Raw genomic sequence first — 21,932 nt, forward strand, 5'->3', positions numbered from 1 at the left:
GTCCAAGCTTTTCTCTCTGACACCCAGATCTCATTCTAGATTCCCAGAATTTGGCATCCATCCAGAGGAGCCCAGTTATTCTTGAGAAGTATCTTCATATAGAAGCAAAGTTTCTCTGGGACTCTGAGTTGGGGCACCAAGGGCATGAAAGAATTGAACAGAGTAAGAGGAGGAGCTGTGTTCTCGGAAATGTGGGAAACATATATACATAGTGGGCCCAAGGAAAGGGAAGGAATAATTCGATAATAAGGCTAGCATTTGTTGAAAAATTTGATGTGCTGGTCACAATACCAGGCACTCTGAATAGTAGCACCTAAGAAAAATATTGAGTGCTCATGAGGCAAGAAAACCATGCTAAGCATTTTACAGGAATTAGCATTTCATCTTCAGAAGAGTCTGAGGCTTTGAGCTGCAGTCACTAAGATCAGTCAGTTGGTAAGCATCATCCTACTTTGAGCTGAGGAGACCAGGAAGGATGAATCAATGAGATTGAAGTTGGTGATAATCAACACAGAATGGATATAGGTAAGCTTTTTCAGAGGACAGCCACCTAAGAGGTACATATAAACATGGTATAAAAAAAAATTAGAGTGTTTTCTAAACCTCACTGAGGAAATTCCCTCTCCCTGAAAAAAGGCAGGTACCAATTTAATGTGCAATTAGTAGAACACCATAATCTTGGAAACTGAACATGACTGTCATGAAAAGTATTTTGAGATGACAGATTTGTAAAGCCTAGTGAGAATTTTTCTAAGTCTTTCTGAGAAAAAAGGATGCATAGATTCAGAACAATGGGAATGTGGCCAGTGGTGGCCTCGGAGTTGCTGGAATGCAGTGCTTCTTGAATGTACCCACCAAAGTTCCCTGATGGCAGACTTAAACTTGTGTTCCTGAGATCTGGGCATTGCTCCAAGGTCTATTTTATCCTAAAAATTACATAAAGAAGAGGCACAAATGGCCAATAGAGATGCTCAACATCATTAGCCATTAGGGAAATGCAAATCAAAACTATAGCAAGACACCACCTCAAGCTCATTAGAAGGGCAACTCTAAAAAGACCAGCAAATAACAACTGTTGGTGAGGATGTACAGAAATTGGAATTCTTGTGCACTGTTAGTAGAAATGTAAAATGGTATAGCCACCATGGAAAACAATATGGCAGTCCTTCAAAAAATTGAGAACAGTTTCCATATGACCCAGAAATTCGACTCCTGAGTATGTACCCCAAAGAACATGAAGCAAGGACACAAGATACCTGCACTAGGTTCATAGCAGCACTAGTCACAATGGCCAAAAGGTAGAAGCAAAAGCAACCCAAGTGCTCATTGGCAGACGAATGGATAAACAAAATGTAGTGTATACATACAGTAGAACATTATTAAGGCTTGAAAAGGAGGAAATTCTGGTGTATGCTATAAGGACCACACCTTAGGACATTATGCTAAGTGAATCATACCAGTCATAAAATGACAGATACTAAATGATTCTATTTATAGGAAATATTTAGAGTAGTTGCATTCATAGTAACAAGTAGAATGGTGGTTGCCAGAGCTGTGGAAAGGAGGTTAGGGGAGTTATTTTTTTAATGAATACAGAGTATCCGTTTTACAAGATGAATTGAGTTCTGGAGATTGGTGGCCCAACAATGTGAATGTTCTTAGCACTACTGACTGTACTAAAAGTTGTTAAAATAATGTTATGTTACATATACTTTACCACAATCGAAATAAAAATCATATTTGTATATTATATTATAATCATATTTATATACAATTATATATATTAATTATATTAAGAAAATTTCTCTATATTCTACCCATATCTCAGAGAATGAATGTAAAAAAGAAGCCTGTGTTTACCTTATTTCCTTTATTATTTATACTCTGGATTTGCATATCATGAACTAGGAAGATGACTATAAGGAAAACGAGTTCTCCTTCTGATCATGTCTTGTTTTCCCCAAGCTGGTGTTCACCTCAGGAAGGAACATGTAGACCAGCAAGCCTGAGTGGCCTGGGCCACCCCATTTCCTGCCACTCGCTGCAGGTTGGTAAGTTAACATTCTTAAGAATGAAGCAGCTGAGAACTTAATCAGCACAGATCAAACTCCTGGGATGTGATCCCCCTGGATTGAAGGGACAAGACAGAAATGCTCAACCTGCCAACCTAAGGACAAAGCCTTGTGTTGATCTTGACTCCAAGCACTGCCACCTCTCCCCAGGGGGTCCAATTTGAAACAAACTTTAGGCTCTCCTGTTAACACACTGGGGAGGGGGTGGGGGAAGATAGTCAGGTGACAGAGAAGGGTGCCAAGTAGGAGACAGGACTCAAAATGCCAGCAAAGAGAGACCGAGGGACAAAAAGCAGCACATCCAGGGGAGACATCTCAGTGGCCTTAAAGGGGGAACATGGAGCAAAGGAGAGCAATAAGGAAACTCACCCTAGGGTGCAGGCTTATGAGGACAGCAATTTATTAAGTGCCAGAGTAGTGCAGACGTTGAGGTCGGCACAAACCCACAGGTGCCCTAAGTAGACTACTACAAATGGAATAAATAATGTGGATGGAGAGGTGATGTAACATGCCGGTTAAGAACATGAGTTCTGGTGCCACACTGCTGGGCCCTGGGTCCCAGCTCCACCCATTCCTGGCTCTGTGCCTTGAACAAACTGTGTATCCTTAGATTCCTCGCCTGTAAAACAGGCATAAAACTAGTGTCTGCCTCAGAGGCTTGTTGTTAGGACACAATGAGTAACTAACACCCAAGGAACACTGAGGTCGGTACCCAATATCAGTAAAGCAATGGCACACACACACGTCACAATAACAATTTACCAAGCTCTATTTAGGAGCAACTCCCAGGATGGGGCATGGAATCTATATATGCACAAAGCATTGTCTTAGCATGATCTATGGTTTATCCAACTACAGGTCCTTATAAAGATACAGGTAGATAGTATGGTGATAAATGAAATTCAAACTGATTCAGATCGTTATGCTAAATCATGGGAGCAATTACTACTAAATGAAATAATTATGAATAATACTTCTGCAGGGTTACTGTGAAGTGGGAGTTCTTCTGGTACCTCACAAATATCAACTCATTTAACTTTCATGAGAACTCTAGGAAGTAGGTTAAGTTTCATATTCGTTTTTTTCCCACTGCTAGAGAAGGTAAGTAACTTGCCCAAGTCCGGAGGCCAGCAGGTGGTAAAGCTGGGATTCAAAGTCAAGCCACCTGGCTGAAGCCCAGACTCTGGGCCACCAGCCTGCACAACCCCTTCACATGCGGCTCTGTGATGCCTTTTGACATTTAAATTGGGTTTCACAGTTGAAAGTGTAGGAAGACACCAGCGAGTGAAGAATGAGGTCTTCACTCATACTGTCCATCCTGGCCTTCCCAGGAGGGACAGTAGAAAAGAAGATCCATTCTTAAATGTGTTATGTTTGGACATAAGGGATTCTCAACAGGAATAAAAGGCTTGGCTTTGGACCATGGGTGAAGAATACGATGGGGATGGAGAAAAATCTTTGTTTCTAAATCCCAAGGTGGCTTATCACTAGAAGTCCTTGGAACCCACAGATGATGGCAGGCAGGGGGACGTCTGACTTACCGGCCGGGGCAGACTGTACTGGTACATTTCTGGGCGGTAGGTGGGCACCCACTGCACCCCGGCCCTGGGCCGCGTCATGGTCCCTGGTGCACTGGTCACCACCTCTGAGTAGGGCAGGTGCTGGGCAGAGCCATAGGCCTCCTGGTGTCGGCTCTGGCCTGCGTGGCCCGCGGACGCCAGGCTGAAGGCCTCCTCCAGGAGCATGTGCATCTGTTGCCTGACCTCGTCGATGGAGGGCTGGGAGCTCAGTGTGGAGGTCTCCGAGTGGCCTTTCACCTGCCTCGACCTGGCGTAGCCCCGCGGCTCGTGAACTCTGTCAACGTTGGTTTCCTCTATGATTTCAGGTTCAGTCTGTGGGACCAAACAAAGCTCATTAATTCCTCGGTGAAGCTCTCTCCCATGAAGGTGGCCTTTAAGATTTATTCTAAAATATTCACTCGGATTGGCAATATTAGAATCAGAGCTAATTTAATTCATATCCTAGGTGCCTTACCCAGGAATTCACATGAGAGGGGCTGTCAGCACGCATTATGTGAGAAGGGCCACCCTCCAGCTGTCAAGGTGCATGGAGGCCTTCCAACCAGAGACCCAAGTGCCGCAGACTTGGCTAATTAGCATAACCATTAGAAATGGCTTTCATTGATGAAATTAGTCATATTGTCTAAAATCTTTTATACCTTTGGGTATAAGAATCTGGAGCATCCTGTCATCTGCACCCCAAGGGATGGCACTTTAGACAAACTCTTTAAATGGTCCTGCGTCTAGCCAATTGGTTAGGGAATTTCTGGATGCCCGATGCTAGTTATAGGAGAATAACAAAAAGCTACTTTGAGATTGCTGGTCTCAAGGTGGGGTGTGTGATAAATTAAACTCTTGAGGTGGGGCTCCGCAATCTGGGTTTTAATAAGCACTCCAGGGGATTCTGATGTCTGCTCAAGTTTGAGATCCAGTGATCTAGAACGTTCTCCTGCCTTTCCCCATGGGTCCTTTCATTCAGGGAACAGCTGCAGAGCCTAGGTGGGCAGAGAGCTGGGACTTCATCTGTTCCCAGAGCATGCTCCGTGGACTGGCAACTTCTGCTGGCCTACTGATGGATGCTGGTCTAGTAAGTGTCTGCTCTTTGTTCTGTGATTTCCCTGCCTCTGTTAGCTGGGATGCCTGTGGGCGTCCATTCCACCAGAGTGACCCTGCACAAACCTCAGAATGCAAGAATGCAAAAAGCCAGAGAGAAGGGCGTGGTCAGGCAACACCATCCTCTGCTTTGCAGTGCACGCCATAGCAGAAGTCAGATCTATGAGGAGCACTGAGAAGCTAGAAGACTGGGCATTAAAAATGATCCAGCCAGGAAAGTTGCTTTAGGTTTGTGGTGTTTCAGCTTTGTTTTTGTCTTTTTTTTTTTTTTTTTTTTTTAGTACAGAGGATTGAACCCAGGGCCTCACACATGCCAGACAAATGAACTACCACAACTGGACGTGGTGGCGCGCACCTGTAATCCAGCGGCTCAGGAGGCTGAAACAAGAGGATCACTAGTTCAAAGCCAGCCTCAGCAAAAAGTGAGGTGCTAAACTTGACCTGAAATTAAAAATTCTGTCCAATTTCCCAGGGCTTGAGTTTGAGGTTAAGATAGAAAGTTCACCTTCTCTAACACATTTCTTGAATGCTAATGAGCTGCATGACCCTAAGTAGGGTCTCAGTGAGACCTGTCTCTAAATAAAATACAAAAAAATAGGACTGGGGATGTGGCTCAGGGGTTGAGTGCCCCTGAGTTCAATCCCTGGGACCCCCCCCGACCCCCCCCCCCCCAAAAAAAAGCACTACCACAGAGCCACATCCCATCCTGGTGTTTCAGTTTATTTGATAAAATGAGGATAATACTGCCTCTAAGGGTTTTATAAAGATAAAATAGATGTGCATGTAAAGATTTATAACAGTAGCACAGGGTAAAGACAGAATAATGGTAGTCACTGTCATTATCATCATCATTATTACTTTTACTCATTCAAATGCAGATATTCTTTTGTAATTACTATGTGTAAAAGAATTGGATGTATAAAATGAGCACATCAAGAAAATGCCATTAGGAAAATCATTACTATTCTTCCGCCCTTAAATATTACACATTAAGGTCAAACTGTGAAATATTTCATTTTTAAAAGTGTAGTATTCAATTAATACATGCTCATTAGGGAAGATACTGAAAATACAGAAAACACATAAAAGAAATTCGACGTTTCCTGTAATCTTATCACCCAGAGTTAGGACTTGGCTATAGCTCAAGATCAAGTAAGGTTCTCTATCAACTTTCTAGATTTATTAACAAACATCTACTGTAAGAAATCTAAAGTACTGCTTTTATATTGGATTAGGGAGTCAAATATAAAATTACCCTTGTAATAACAAGAATTCAAAAACATGTCACGATGGGTGCATGTCCCCAGGCCATGGGCTAGGGGACACATTGGGCTCTTCTGCTGTTACTTCTGCTGTTAGGGGATCTGCAGGGAAAGGCTTGTGATCGCTGTCTGAGAAGTGTGGTCTCTGAAGTCCAGCAAACCTTTATCTCCTCCTTAAAGGAGGAGATAGATACAATAATAATATCAGTTGGCCTTTCTTAATAGCTCATATAACTAGACACTATTCTAAGAGTTTGATTCTTTCCATCCTTATAATAACCTATGAGATAATATTAACAAGCATGATCATTCCCACCTTTTTTTGCCTGGTGGTACCTTCTAGGATAAAGAATTCTGTAACTTCTAAAGAAAGTTTCTTCATAATGCACAGAATATTCTGAACTGAATTTCAGAGCCTGAAGAGAGGGTGGGGTTATATGAGTAAGGTGGGTGGGAAGAGGCCCCTGGGGAGACTATTCTCCGGGTTTCCACTGCCATCCACCCCACTCCACAGAAATTAACCTCTCTTCTCCCCACAGGGTTTTCATTCTGCATTCAGATGGGGGCGTTAACTGGAAGGTCCAGAGTCACAACCCAAGTATGATCTCATTTGGTTTTCTCAAGCCACATTCTAAAGAACTCCTATTCTCCTTCAGTTCTCAGTTGATATTTCAGCCTCTCAATATCTACAGACGGAAACAAGACTAGCTCTCACTATACCCTGGCTTCCTCTCATCACACTTAGATTCATTTAATATCTGTCTTGTGCCAAACTAGATACTCCCTGAGCCCATGCACCAGTTTCTTGGGAGCCTAGCAGGAAGAACTTGGCATTCAACAAAGCTGTGAACTTGACCTGAAATTAAAAATTCTGTCCAATTTCCCAGGGCTTGAGTTTGAGGTTAAGATAGAAAGTTCACCTTCTCTAGCACATTTCTTGAATGCTAATGAGCTGCATGATCCTAAGCAACTTCCTGAACAGACCTAAGCCTCAGACTCCTCATCTGTGTCATGGGAAGGCTGAACTATGATCTGATATTTGCCACCTTGTGGACTCTGTCTGCTCTGGAAGGTGCTACACTACTCCAATTGACATTCTTAAAAAAAAAAAAAAAAAAAAAACCTGATGTCTACTTGTGAAGGGAAACCCCCTTCACCCTCCCTGCCTGCAACACACGAGGGGTATATGTTTTCTCTTTTACTTAATAGACAAGTGGTGGTTTCAGCTCTATGTTAAGTCCTGAGTTGGGATAGTAAACAGCTCTCAGGGAGCTCCCTAAAGGAGGAGATAAATACAACAATAATAATACCAGTTGACCTTTCTTAATAGCTTATATAACTAGATGCTATTCTAAGAGTTTGGTTCTTTCCATCCTTATAATAACCTATGAGGTAATATTAAAAAGCACGATCATTCCGACCTTTCAGATGAGGAAACTGAGGCATTGAAAGATCAAATATGTTGCCCCTTGTTGACAGAGCCAGCAAAAAGTTTGATTCTAGCACCCAAGCTCTTACCCACTGTACAAATCAAAGCAGATCCATTACTGTACCACATTGTGGGCTCTGGATGAAGGACAGACAGACTTCTGTGACCAGGGGGATAGAAGATAATAATTATTGAGATAGTCTACCTCAGAGATGACTGTAAGGATGAAAATCATGAATATGTAAATATGAATAAATGCTATGTGCCAAATACAGATTCAGATCTGGCACATAGCATTTATTAAATGATGCCTGTAATTGTTGTTATTTGCCTCTTTGCATAGACTGGGGGCTCCTTTATGGTTGGGCCAGTGTGTTGTTAATTATTGTACTTATAGACCTGATGTCGAGGGCCCGGCCAGAGCTAAAGCCAGTCATTGGCTGTACAGTGAAAGGAATTCATGTAGCAGGTGCTCACATCTATTTGAGGACCTTTGATGTGCCAGCCCACATGTGGGTGGGGGAGGGGTTTCCATGGGTGTCCCCTCACTCGGGGTCGTACAGCGATGAGCCCATTTTCAGATAAGGAAAACCATGCCTATAGACATAACTTGTTCTGAGCCCTTTTTTCCCACTTGCACATTTCTGAATATGCCTTTTTCTTGGGGAGGAGACAAGAGCAAAACCCCCCAATGTTGGCTGATGGTTGGCTTGGGTGCAATGTCTGGGGCCATACATGGGAGAGAGAATACATTTTTAAATCTCTTTACCTTGGAAGGTACCATACTTGCTTCTCCAACCTCATGTTCTTGAAAAGTGCCAAGGGATTATTTTTTAAAGCTCGTTTATAAATTAATCAAGATATGCTTCAATAAAAAATTTTAAAAATTAATCAAGGGAATGTCTGTATATGAAAAAAAAATTAGAAAACATAGATAAGCAAAATGAAGAAAATTAAAATCCACTCTAATCCAACCTCCAGAAATAACTGCTGTTAATATTTTGACCTTCCTGCATGTCCCTCGAGATGCTTCTGATGCCTATGACATAGGATGAAGGCTTGGAGTGCTGTACAGTGCCACTCCCTGCCCCCTGCCCCAACTTGTAGCTCCCACCCAGGCCACAACAGAGAGCAATGGCTTGGCCCCTGTCAACCTCTCTTCTTCCAAGGGAGGGCCACCCTTTGCCACATAGATTCTCTGGGCTTTGTGATGGAGAATAGGGAGTGGGGGTATGATACTTCAGACAGAAGTGGTGTGGGTTGCAGGACTTTGGGGGGTAATTTCCAGAGAGGTTCAGAAGCAGTTAGGTGGCACGTGCATGGGAGAGAAAATAAGGGAATTAAATGTATTACCAAGCATGATGTATTTGCATTCACATATATGAAAACCATGAGTAGAGCAATAGAGATGTTTTAAAATTGCTTTTGTTAGCATAGTCATAGTTCTTTGGGTCATCATTTCCCTTTCTCTTCCTTTATTATTTACTTAGGTACCAGGGATTGAATCCAAGAGTGCTCAACTCCTGAGCCACATCCCCAGCCCTTTTTTGTTTTTTGTTTTGAGACAGGATCTTGCTGAGTTGCTTAGGGCCTTGCTAAGTTGCTGAGACTGGCCTTGAACTTGTGATCCTCCTACCTTGGGTTCCTGAGTTGCTGGGATTACAGGTATGTATCACCACCACACCTGGCTGGGTCATACACACATTTGTATGTATGTATGTACGTACATATGGACATTTTTAAAAAGCAGGTTATTTTATAAGCAACATTTTGAAAACGTTTTAATCCAACAATATTGTAAACCAATGTGTCGCCAATAAATACATGTATTTGTAGGGAAGAACTTTAAGTGACTTCATAGTATTCCAATAGATGGAGTTTTCAGACTTATAATTAACAGTCTACAATTTGGGTGGTTTCCAATATCTTACTATGAAAACAAAGCTGAAGGAGGTTTCCTCTTGATTCAAACTTTGCATATAATCATGAATTCCTCCTTAGGCTAAGTTTCTAGGATGTTCAGAGGATGTGCATATATTTAAGGATTGGGGTAGTTACGGTACATTGTAGCTCAGCAGTAAGGACCATGGTATTCAGCAGAAATTAAGACCATTCCCTCTCCACACATGTACTCTGGACCTCATATCTGTGTTGTGCTTTATGGTGCCCACTGGATAGAACAAGCACCTGCTATTCTTTCCATGTTGTTTTCAAAAGAACAAACTAGTCCACAGGTGCAGGATGGCCCAGCATGGCTACAGATCCATGTAACTTCAGCTTCTCTTTGAAACACCACAGGAACAAAGCTGAAGGACCCCACAGCCCTGCTGAGAACCCGTTAGTGTCTGTTTTCTGGAAAACAGACTTATCGTCTAGTCCCAGGACATATCTTGTAGCCCTCAATATTTATCAAAACTAAAAACTAGTTTTTGATCAGACAATTGATGAAAAATAAAAACTACTGATAAGAGAAAATATTAAGGTTCATTATCCAGAACATGCATAATAATTTCTACAAATGAAGAACAAGAAGACATCCTAAGTTAAAGGCTTAAAAAGACACCTCAATAGAAGAAGATACAAACACATGGATAGGTACTCCACATCATTAGTAACTAGGGAAACTGCATCATTCCACACTCAGTGGAGTGGCTAAAATTAAAGAAACTAATGACAGCATTAAAAATATACCTATTCTACAACCCAGAAATTCTACTCCTACATATTTATCCAAGACAAATAAAAACATATGTTCACAAAATGTAGGAAATGTTTATAGTTTTTTATTTTTATAATAGCTCCAAATTGGAAACAAGCCAAATGTTGAACAAAACGATGATGAATAAGCAAAGAGCATCAGATGTGAACAGTGGAACAGTATTCAGTTAATAAAAAAAAAAGAAATAATACATTGATTGATATACATAACAGTATCGATGAATCTTGAGTAAAAATGCCAGGCACAAAACGGTATATACTGGATAATTCCACTTATCCGAAGTGGAAGAATAGACCAAACTGTGATGGTAGGTATTCTCATGAGATGATAAAGATGGATTTAAAGGAAGAGTGAGGAAATTTGGGGAGTAGGGGACCCATGATAAAAATGCTCTATATTTCAACTGGATTGGTGGTCACTGGGTTACATTTGTTGAAGCTCATCATATTATACACTATAGATTTGAATAGAGCTAGGGATGTGGCTCAGTGATAGAGTGCTTGCCTAGTGTAGGTCCTGGATTTGATTCTCGGTATTGCTAAAAATATTTTTTTGAACATTTTCCCATATATTAGTCTTGCCATAATAAAAAAAAAATCAAGATGGTAGCCATTTGCGGTAGCAAATGCCTATAATTCCAGTGTCTGGGGAGGCTGAGGCAGGAAGATCGAAAGTTCAAAGCCAGCCTCAGCAACAACAAGGCGTTAAGTAACTCAGTGAGACCCTGTCCCTACATAAACTACAAAATAGGTCTGGGATGGGCTGAGTGGTCAAGTGCCATTGAGGATGGGCTGAAATAACACAGCTGGTTTGATGGGGATGGTCAAGGAAGGCCTGTTGAAGAGGTGTTAGTTTTTGAGACCTGAAAGAAGGGGGATGGCCATGTAACTGTCACAGGAAAGCTTAAGATACAGTTCTGAGGTAGAAAAGAGCTTATAGTATTTGAGAAAGAGAAAGACCTGCTATGGAATGAATTGCATATAGTTATGTCCTCATCTCCAGTGTCTCTGAATGTGACTATATTTGGAGATAAGGTCTTTACAGAGGTAATGAGGTTGCAATGAGGTCATTAGAGTGGACCTTAAGCCAGTGTGACTGATGTCCTTCTAAGAAGAGGACATTTGGGCACAGACATGTACAGAGAGAAGATGTGGTGGGGCCCCAGGGGAAGATGGCCATCTTAGACCCAGGAGAGAGGCTGGAACAGATCCTTCCCTCGTGGCCCCCAGGAGAACCAACCTGGTTAACACCTTCATCTGGGCCTTGTGGCCTCCAAGATTGTGAGAAAATAAATTTCTGTTGTTTAAGCCACCTAGACGGTGCCCTAGCAAACAAATACATGTACATTGTGCTGAAGTCTCAGGTGTCAGGAGATGGGACAGATTGTCCAAGGTCTTAAGGGCTTGAGGACTGTACTGTTTTCAACAGATAAGAGGAAAGGAGTGAAGAATTTTAAGCAGGAGAGAATTATGATTGGAATTTATGGGAAATCATTTAGGAGGCTCTTGCAGTAATCCATACAAAAAGAGATGGCTTTAGGGTGGTTGTGGACAGAGAAGTTGTGGGTGAATTCAAGGTATCTTTTGGAAGAGAACCGACAAAATTTGCTGAGAGTTTAGATGTGGCAGGTGGAGGAAAGGAACAAGTTGAGGCCGAGACCCCTTACCAAGAAGGGAAACCGTGCTATGACGGGTCTTCTTGATGCTCTCTGAGCTCCTCCAGAGGGAATCTTGCTCTGGGCCCTTCCACTAGCTGTTCCTACTGCTCTGAATGCTCTTCCCTTGGGACCAGCATGCCTGGCTCCCTCATTTTAGGTTTCTGCTCAGAAGTCACCTCCCTAGAGAGGCTTCCTGGACCAGCCCTATAATTCTCCAAGCTGTGCCTGCTTTCCTTTCTGTGAATGAGTGGAAATCAGTCCTAAAAGCCTGAGGAATTTCTGCTGCAAGATCTTCAACAGTAAATGACATGTCCACGTGTCTGTAATGAACCAGACAGTCTTATCTAGAATGGAGTTGGAGAGGAGAGTTGAAGGGCCCTTAAGACCACTTATTCTAGAAGTTCTTAAATTACAAGCCCCAAAGTGGGCAGATGTCTTACAACGTCGTACTTCCCAGGACACACAACATCACTTGGCCTCAGCCGGGCACTTTATTTCCAGAGTACAAAAATTTGAAGGCCTTCTCCAAAAGTTGCCCCAAATCCCCGATTTTCAACTTAGTACTAATCATAGCTCCATCCTGCAAGGAGAACAGATTTTGAACAAAATCTGCAACTTCCTGGCAAGGACCCTACGACCAGGTGGGGGTTTCAGCAAGATACATTTCTGGGCCATCTGGCCATGATGAAATTAATCTGGCTCCATGTCCATTTCTCTTCCCACCAATTAGGGTCCTCTGAGCCACACAAAACCGTGCTGCTTCTCTGCTTAATGTCTATTCTGGCTGTAAAGGGTCTATCACACATGCTGCTGCCCACTGAGGAGCCAGATGCATATATAGAAAGTTGCTTCTGGAAACCAAATTTCAGGAAGTTCTCTCTTTGCCTGGTGGGCCGAAGAGGACGATCATGATTACAGGAGCAGAGAGACTTTTGTAGCAGCTTCCTACTGAGCCCACGTCTCAAAAGCTTCTCTACCAATAAAGAGAGATGGGTTCCCTTCAGAACAGATGGGGGTTCAAATAACGGTCTGATGATTTCTCTTTTGCAAAAGTGTGTAAATGAAATTTTATTTTATTTTTTAATCTTAGGAAAACATCCAGTTGCATTCTGCCTGTCTTCCAATGATGACCCTCCGTCACTGGAAGGTATGGGGCTATGAAGACAGCAGCTGTTCTATGTTTCAGGTGAGCCAAAAAGGCATGATAGGGTTTCTTGCAGACTTCAAAGCAAAGAGGGACAAACTCTGTTTCTTCCAAAGAATGATCCATAATTACACTGAGAACATGCAGATAGGACTGTCAGGGATAAAAGAAGGCACTCGCTGTTCTCAGGATTACTTACTGCTCCCAAAGTAAACCAGCCCCAGCCTGCAGCAGGAGTCTCAGGACGGCTCCAGCTCCTGTCTTTCTACCCCTGGAACCTGCTGCCCTCCACTGAGCAGTGGGGGATTTAAGTCCTGAGCAGGTCACAAGATCTCATCTGTTTTGACTAAGAAGCCTTATGGTTTATGCTGTGTTTGGGAAAGTGTGACCTTAGAGGTCACCAAAAGATGAGAGGCTGACACCAGAGGTCAACGTAACATGGAGGGGTGTGCTGGGTTTGCTCCTTAGAAAGTCAACCACAAGTGTTCCTCAAGTGGTGGCCTCAGCATCTATCGTCACCTTTCCCTGTGTCTCAGCCAGGAGTTCTGGGTGGGCATAAGACTGCCTCAGGTCCATTGGTGAGGCCTGACTCAGGTAAATCAATCAGTGTAGCCCCTGCTGCTATAGTGACGGATACAGGGTTGGGCATTTGACTTATGGGGGCTTAGAATAAAACCCGTATACCATTGTTTCATGATCCGGAAAAGAGAACTCTCTCTTGTATTGGCCAATGCAGGATGGAGATGTGAGAGCTGGGACTACTACAGCCATTTCTTGCCGGAGTGAGCCAACTTGAAGTTGAAGCCCAGGCATAAGGGAGCACAGTGCTGTATAATGCAGGGGAATGGCCTGGATCTTCAGGCGAACCATGCCTACGTTTAATGTAACCAACACATTCCCTTTATGTTTTAAGACAGTTTGAGTCAGGTTGGGTGTTTTTTTTTTTTTTTTTGGTTGCTGTTGTTGTTACTTTTAGTGAAAACATCCTAACTGATAACTACCACTTAAACTGAACTCCAAACAGTAATTTACATTGATCTACAGTTTTGATAGTCAATCAAATGAACCGTTTCTGTGGTTCAGAGTTATAAATGGGGCCACATTTATAACTCCTCAGCTTAGGAGTCACCTCTTCTCGTTGACACACTTGTTTGCTCATTTGCTCAACAAATAGAGACTAGGCATCCTCTCTATGCCAGTTCCTATTCTGAGTGCTGAGGTTTCCAAGATGAATAAAACATGATTCCTGCCCTTAAGGAGTCAAATGGGGAAATAAAACAAATAAACCAATAAACGGAAGCTGGGGTTAGGGACTGATTGGTGTGAGAACTACATGTTACACTGGAACACTAAGGATGGGCATCTAAGAGCCATGGGTGTGGGGGCTAGGGAAAGATTCTGGAGAAGATGATATTTAAACCAAGTTCTGAAAGCATCACCAAGTGCATGTGTTTGCCTCCCAGGGGACATGTGGTAATGCCTTGAGATATTTGGGGTGTCACAACTGGGAGGGGCTACTGGAAGCTATGGGGTAGAGGCCAGGGGTGCATAGGGTGGTCCTCCATACACAGCCCGAGTGTCAGTAGTGAGAGTGCTGAGAATACTTGATGCTGATGAAGCAGGTGAGAAGGGGGTTGTGAGCGATGAACTTGTGCACCAACATGAGACAGGAAACCCAACGCCAAGTGTGGGGAAGGGCGTTCAGCCTGGAGCCATGGGGAGGGTTAAGGAGTGAGGACCATCAGCTTGCAGGGCATGCCTGGGCTCCACAGCAGATGAGTCCCAGGTCAGGAGCTTAGATGTCTCGGGCTCAAAGCTGCTAGGAGTCACTGGAGGATTTGCAGCAATGTGTGTTCCAGGATTCCCCCAGCAGCGTTTTGGCAGCTTTAGCCTGGTGAGTAATGGGGACTGGACCAGGCAGCAGCCCTGGGATAGACAGGGAGGAAGAGACCTGCAAGAGGAGTCCCTCCTCTCATCCAAGTTCATGGTCACAGCAGGTTGTGTGTGCCTCTACCTTTCTCCTCCATTCATCTGTGACCCCCAAGGGCAGGCATAGAGTTCGAACATCTTGTCCTTCCGCAGAGCCTCACTTAGGTAGGTAGGGTGGAATTCCATGGGGCGCTTAGATGCTAATGCTGGTGGAGAAGGTAAAAGTTGTGGAGAGTCAAACCCTTGAAAATCCCTTCAAATGTCTTTTGTGGATACATCTTAGGAGTAATAGGGAAAAGGAAATGTACAATGGATAATACAAACAGGATACGTGAAAAAAGCTAATTTTTAGCATGGATTTAATGGTCTTTTATTTTTGTACTGGTGAATTCGCATATGTTAAATGCACACCTGCTGTAAAGGCTTCACCAAGCTCAATAAACCTTTGCTAGAGGCAGTGAAAGGGATAGCAACTCCCAAGGGATATTCTTATTTTGTCCACTGTTCTCTGGCTTCTACAGAGGTTTGGGGGCCTCAAGTGGACCAAGCAGCATAGGGAGTGGGAGGAACTAATAGTTCTGGTCATGCTGCTCACAACTGGAGGACTGGTTCACCCAGCAGCAGGGCACACTGCCAGCCACCAGGTCTCCGATGTCAGCTCCTGCTAGATATCTGTCCTTGGCTAAAAAGAGTGCCTCACCCAAGGCCACCCAATGACTGATCCATACTACTGTACAAAAGTCCAGCTGTTTTGCCCAAACTTGGGATAAGTCTGCAGTGCCACCTGGGCTTCAGAGCACCCTGTGGGGTTAGCCAAGACCCTGTGGTATTTGTACCATGGTCTTGAGCTTTTAACTCTGTCCAATCCTGCCTCCTTCTCTTCCCCAACAGGTGTTCAGGACATGCTGGGGACCCCGGCTTGCAATCAGGAGGCTTTTATTCACTGCTTTGTTATTTTCTACATGATTTGCATTCAGAATACAACATTAGAAAATACTTTTTTGCTTTTACACATAGAATGAAATTTTCTTTTCCACTGCATTTCAGTGCCTGAGTCACTTTGATGATATAGTCTGGCCTTGTAGGACTAATCAGTTTGTGACTGGGGCCAGGGTTGTAGCTCCAAGGTAGAGTGCTTGCCTAGCACATGTGAGGCACTGAGTTCGAGCCTCAGCACCACATTAAGAAATAATAATAAATAAAATAAAGGTATTGTGTAAAAAAAATACTGCATTCTCTTAGCAGGGGTGTGGACTCTTAGAAAATTACTACCACCTGGGCCAGAGTTACCAGTGGGAATACATTGGTTGATAGAGTGACCAAGAGGTTGTGAATTATTGCTGCAAAACACAATGAATCCAAACTCCTTGGGGTTTAGTCTCTCTTCTGCAGGTGTGAACACCTCTCGCTCTATGGGAAACGTTGCAAACGATCCAGGCTGCCATCCATCCTGGGGCTAGGATTTGCCTAGGTAGCTGTATCGGTCTGCTTACTTATGTATTTATTCATTTATTTTTACATGCAGACTTTTCCTTTAGGACAACTCTGGAGTTGTCAACTCTTGAGAAATTCAAAATTAAATAAACCTTCTGGAGCTTTTGTTTTACTGTTGTCAATCTTTCCTAACCTGGCAGAAATGACTGGGTATTTTGGCCTGCTTTTGAGATCCCCAGACCCAGTAGGAAGAATGACATGTTCCAACTGAATGACAGGTTCACTGCTGGGCTAATGGATTCTTTTGCCAGGAAGGAGGACCTTGGCATTTTTTAGAAAACGACTGAGCTCAGAAAATGAAGGCATTGTTTAAAACTATGACTTGCTTCTTTTTCTACTTTATTTGCTGGTCTATTTTTTGTTTGGGCGACTTATGCATGTAGGACTCCTTCTGAGACCTACAGAGGTCACTTTCAGAGGTTTGGAAATATTGAACCTATATTACAGGATATGAGGATAGGCACGTAGTAAGGAGAGGTGTACATACAAGCCATATCGCATGATGGTTAAGGGGATGGGCCCTGGATCTGGGATAGCATGTGGTCAGTAAATGATAGCTACTTTTCATATGTTTAGTATAAAAAAATAGAAGAGGAGATACATATTAAGTGATTTCATTTTTTTTTTAAACAGTGTGTCACTAAATTGCCCAGGCTGGCTTCACTCATCATAATCTTGCCTCAGTCTCCCAAGTAGCTGGGACAATCAAGAATGTGCCACCCTGCCCAGCTAGCAATATCATTCTTAGGGTCAATAGTCTAAATTTTAAAACTGTTCCTCAATAGCCTAAATTCACAAAGCTGTTCTGTAGATAACTGTTTCTCCTTAAGGAAGCTTATATTTCTGTTTTTGAGATCATGAATACTTCTCAAAGAAATGTAGATTTTTGAAAATTCTATTAGAATGAAGAGGTTCTCCCTAAAGTTATCTGTATTTGGAATATCTGTGCATGTCCGTGAGGGGTGAGCAGACTCCTTTTAAAAATTTAAAAGTTCTCTCTCTCTCCTATTGTTCTAAGCAATTTACTAACATAATGTTCTAAAGGTATCAGGTAAGTACTGCAAGTCATGTCAGATTCTCATTTAAGCATTTTTTTGAAAATAAAGATTCTCAGGGAATCTCTGGTCCATTTTGTCATTGCTAAAAGTGCCTCTGCCTAGACTTTCACAAGAAACCTGTTAATATTAATCTTGAGATAAACTAAAAATCTTTGATCCCAGGTGCTTAAGCAGAAAGAAAAGTTCCTCAAACTCAGTAAGCATTCCAGGAAGATTGTTCACTCTCGGGGGTTGATTGAAAACATGAAACTTATGCTGATTTTTAATTGCACATTGATGATCAAATCAATGAACGAATTTGGTATAAAAAAAATGATCTACTAGGATAGTTTAACAAAAAAAGATGTGCTCAAAATTTCTAGAATTTGGGGCTGGGGTTGTAGCTCAGTGGTAAAGTGCTTGTCTAGCACGTGTGAGGTACTGGGTTTGATTCTCAGCAACATATATAAATAAATAAAATACAGGTCCATTTTAAGTTTTAAAAAAATTCTAGAATTTTATAAAAACTAAGCTATCAAACAATTTTAGGAAAAAGGAAAAAAAAAATAGAAAGGAGTTTCCCCACCAACCCAACATCAAGCTTAAGTGTAAAAAAGATCACCAGAAAAGGAAATTAAGCAGAATATCCCTATTCTTTGATTAAACCATTAAAAAAAATCTCATTTTAAACTTTCGTGGCAAAACTATGAACTACAATCAATTGCAACAGAAAAGCTAACACAAAGCCATCTACCTCTCCATTCTTTAATGAGTGCCTACTATGTGCCATGGAAGATGCTGAGCATCCACGGTCCCGACTCTCTCAGAGTTTATATCCTAATGATGGAGACAGACAATTAACATGATAATTTCAGAATGGTAATGTGGCAAGCAGTGACTGATCCTAAGGGGAAAAAATAGTCTTGCCTTCATATCAGTATGATATATTTAAGAAATTGAGTGTGATTTTCAAATTATAGTTTCTCAAATTGTAACAACTTTCTCTAGACATATTTAAATTATAACTCTTCTTAGAGAAACTTTTCAATTTGTTTTTTTTTTTTTTTTAAAGAGAGAGTGGGAGAGAGAGGGAGAGAGAGAGAGAGAGAGAGAGAGAGAGAGAGAGAGAGAGAGAATTTTTTAATTTTTATTTTTTAGTTCTCGGCGGACACAACATCTTTGTTTGTATGTGGTGCTGAGGATCAAACCCGGGCCGCAAGCACACCAGGCAAGCACGCTACCGCTTGAGCCACATCCCCAGCCCCTCAATTTGTAATCAGAGGAACATTTTAGGGAAATGAGAAAGAATTGGGGATTGAACCCAGGGGTGCTTTACTACTTAGCGACACCCCCATCACTTCTATTTTTTTTAACCTTCCTCTTTTTTTTTTTTTTTTTTTTTTTTTTTTGAGACAGAGTCTTGCTATGTGGCTTAGGACCTCACTAAGTTGCTTTGCCTGGTCTTGAACTTGTGACCTTCTTGCCTCGGCCTCTGGAGTTGCTGGTATTATAGGCCAGTGCCTCCATGCCTGATAAGAAATATGTTCTATAAAACCTCAGAGTATATCAAGCCTCTTTCAAATTGTGGGAGAGGGAGAAGCATTATTGAACTGTTCACATGAGCTCATGGTGCAATTCCAGGGCCAGGATGTATACTTGACAGGAGGCATCCAATTGCAGCTTCTCATCTGGGGAAGTCTGAAGGGCTTAGCAGAATTTCTGCAGTTTGGATCTATCACAGCACATAAGCATGTGCTTTGTCACATGAAATCATCTACTCGCTCTGTTGGACATCTCATTGTTTCCATGGCATATGAGGAGTTATGAAATCAGGAACAAATCCAAATTTTCATCACTGCTATGGATTAAAAGAAACCCACGTTCAAATGAATTCTCACTCTTTTTCATGGATCTTACTGAGTTTCTAAAGACAGAGGGGGAAAAAATTAAGGACATTTAGAATCTCCATTGAATTTAAGGCCAGTAATGTAAGATGGGAAAATGAAATTAAGGTAGCAATTCATAGCAATCATAATCCTTTCTGCAATAATTTGTTACTCTGACATATTTCCAAAGAGGCTTACTTTGGAAAAGAGATAATAAAAAATTGAAAACATTTGAATGCATTTCAAAATTCTACAAACAGGTAGTAAATGAAACATTATGGGCTGTTCTATCCTCTCTGCTTTTGGGGGAAAGCAAAGCTCGCACTCACCCCAGCCCACCAGAGACTTACATCATATCCACTGTTCCGGATGCCACGCCGGGGTCGCTCTCGAGTGACCAGAAGGTCCATCTCGGTTTCTCCTGGACTCGGGCTGTTCAGAGACTGCCGGCTTCGGTAGACAGAGTTCTTCATCTGTTGCCTGAAGAAATTTCAACAACTGTTATGATGCAGCAAATGCCCTGACAGATGGAATTCTCCACTGATCCAAAACTACAGGCAACCAATGAAGGGTTTGGATTTGCTTCACAAATCTCAAAACTGATGGTGTTTGTTCCCTGGCCAGAATAGGCTATAGAAAGAGTAGAATAAAGATCCCCCTCCCCAAGAGGCTGGAACTATATGGTTGAATTATAAATGTTCTTTCATATGGAGACTAGGTAATTACAATCAATTGCAACAGTGCAACCTCATCTAAAATTCTGCTGATGGCAAGACCAGGGGCTCTGCCTGGACCCTCCAGGACAGCTAACGCTGGCACAACCAACTTGCCTTTGCTGACTTTGTTGACTGAGCAGGTCTCTGGTTCCTTTTACTCAATCTGATTTCAAGTGCAGGATTCTATGTGTCAATAAACCCTGTAGCCAGTGGGCTGCTTAATATTGTGATTCTACAATTACCATAGTGGATTCTCTCCTGGGCTTAAGAAGCCATAAATCGAGAGGCAATTTGGGGCCTGCTATGGTTTAGATCTTAAAGCTCAGGTGTTGAAGGCTTGGTCCCTCAAACCAGCAGTGTTCAGAGGTGGGGCCTTTGGAAGGTGATAGGATCATGAGGGCTTTGACCCCATCAATGGATTCATCCATTGGTGTAGTCATAATTTAATGGACTATTGGGAGGTGGTGGTAAATTAGGAGGTGGGGCCTCCTTGAAGAAAAGAGGTCTTTGGGAGTGTGCTCTTGAATGCTCTATTTTATCCCAGCTCCTTCTCTTCCTTCTCTCTCTCTCTCTCTCTCTCTCTCTCTCTCTCTCTCTCTCTCTCTCTCCTTCCAGGCTGCCATGATATGAATGGCTTTGTTCAGCCATGATGTCCATCTCAGTTATTCTGTCACACTGACAGAAAGCTAACACAGGGCCATCCATCCATCCAGTCTTTAATGAGTGCCTACTATGTGCCAGGCACCATGGAAGATGCTGAGCATCCATGGCTCTGACTCTTCTCAGAGTTTATATCCTAATGATGGAGACAGACAATTAACATGACAATTTCAGAATGACAGTGTTATAGAGAAAAACAGGGGCTATGACAGAGGGTGACTGGGATGGAAGATGACTTCAGATAGAGGTCAGGGAAGACCTCTGTGGGAGGTGGCATTTTTAGCAAAGTCCTAAATGGAGTCAGCCCCATGCTGATGTGAGTACAGAGTATTTCAGGCCAGGGAGTAGCACATTCAGAGGCTCTACACTGCTACTTCTAGAAAATTCAACTGACGAGCAGGACCAATCACAGCATTGAATCTCCATGGCTATGTGATTGGTCAAGGGGTGGGCACATGACCCGAGTTGGTTTGATGAGACTGAGTCCCCGAGCTTTAGCTAGGGCAACTAGGAAAAGGGGCATTCTCTTGGCATTGAAGTTTTTAAGAAGATAGGGACACAAGCCTGGAATTACTGGCAGCCAGTTTACCACCATGAGGGTAAAGCCTGCCTTCAAACCAGGCTGTCAAGGAGTAAAGAGAGAGCAAGAGCAAATGCAGAAAACATTGTATGTCCTCCTTTATCCAGCCACACTGAAACCTTGACCTTTCAACAATGTTAAATACTACATCCCCTTTTTATTAAACCAGTTTGTGCTGGATTTCCACCATTTTCAACCACCAAGAATGTTGACTAATATCAGAACTTCAACCTGATATTATAAACTGTGTCCTCTAGTTATTCTCAAATCACAGGCTTCCTTTAGGAAAAGCACCCAACCTCAGTGGGCTTGTGAGACAAAATCGGTTCTGAGTGACTCACACTTTAGAGCCTGAAGAATTCCCATCCTGACCTAATTACAAATGATATCTTTAAAAAAGCAGGCTTCACAACTCTCCTGAGATTGCCAATTAGCTCATTGAGAAAAGATTCACTAATAAGGATGGTGGCCAAGTAAGTAGTGGGATTGACAACGGAGATTTCAGGAGGTTATTGTGTAAGTATTAGAAATACAATAGGGAGATGGTATAAGCCATTTCAAGAAGTCTGAACATGGGTAAGAACTAAGACACTGGAGTCTAATCTTCCCTCAGAGAAGATGTGCCATTAGGATGCACAGCTCCACCTGAGGTTCAACACAGATCTCCACTGACCA

The 21,932-nt window shown here is 42.5% G+C and overlaps 1 protein-coding gene across 1 annotated transcript in view; it reads right to left on the reverse strand.

Annotated features, from left to right (window-relative positions):
• Kiaa1549l (KIAA1549 like) overlaps positions 1-21,932 on the reverse strand; it is a 254,917-nt gene that overhangs the window by 18,227 nt on the left and 214,758 nt on the right. Inside the window, exons 16-17 of the mRNA XM_034636214.2 lie at positions 19,652-19,781; positions 3,614-3,964 (exon numbers count right to left, since the gene is read on the reverse strand). Of these exons, the coding sequence (XP_034492105.2) occupies positions 3,614-3,964; positions 19,652-19,781 (481 nt within the window). The remainder of the gene's footprint in view (positions 1-3,613; positions 3,965-19,651; positions 19,782-21,932) is intronic.

Source organism: Marmota flaviventris, chromosome 9 (assembly GCF_047511675.1).
Source record: "Marmota flaviventris isolate mMarFla1 chromosome 9, mMarFla1.hap1, whole genome shotgun sequence".
In the NCBI taxonomy this organism is placed as follows: domain Eukaryota; kingdom Metazoa; phylum Chordata; class Mammalia; order Rodentia; family Sciuridae; genus Marmota; species Marmota flaviventris.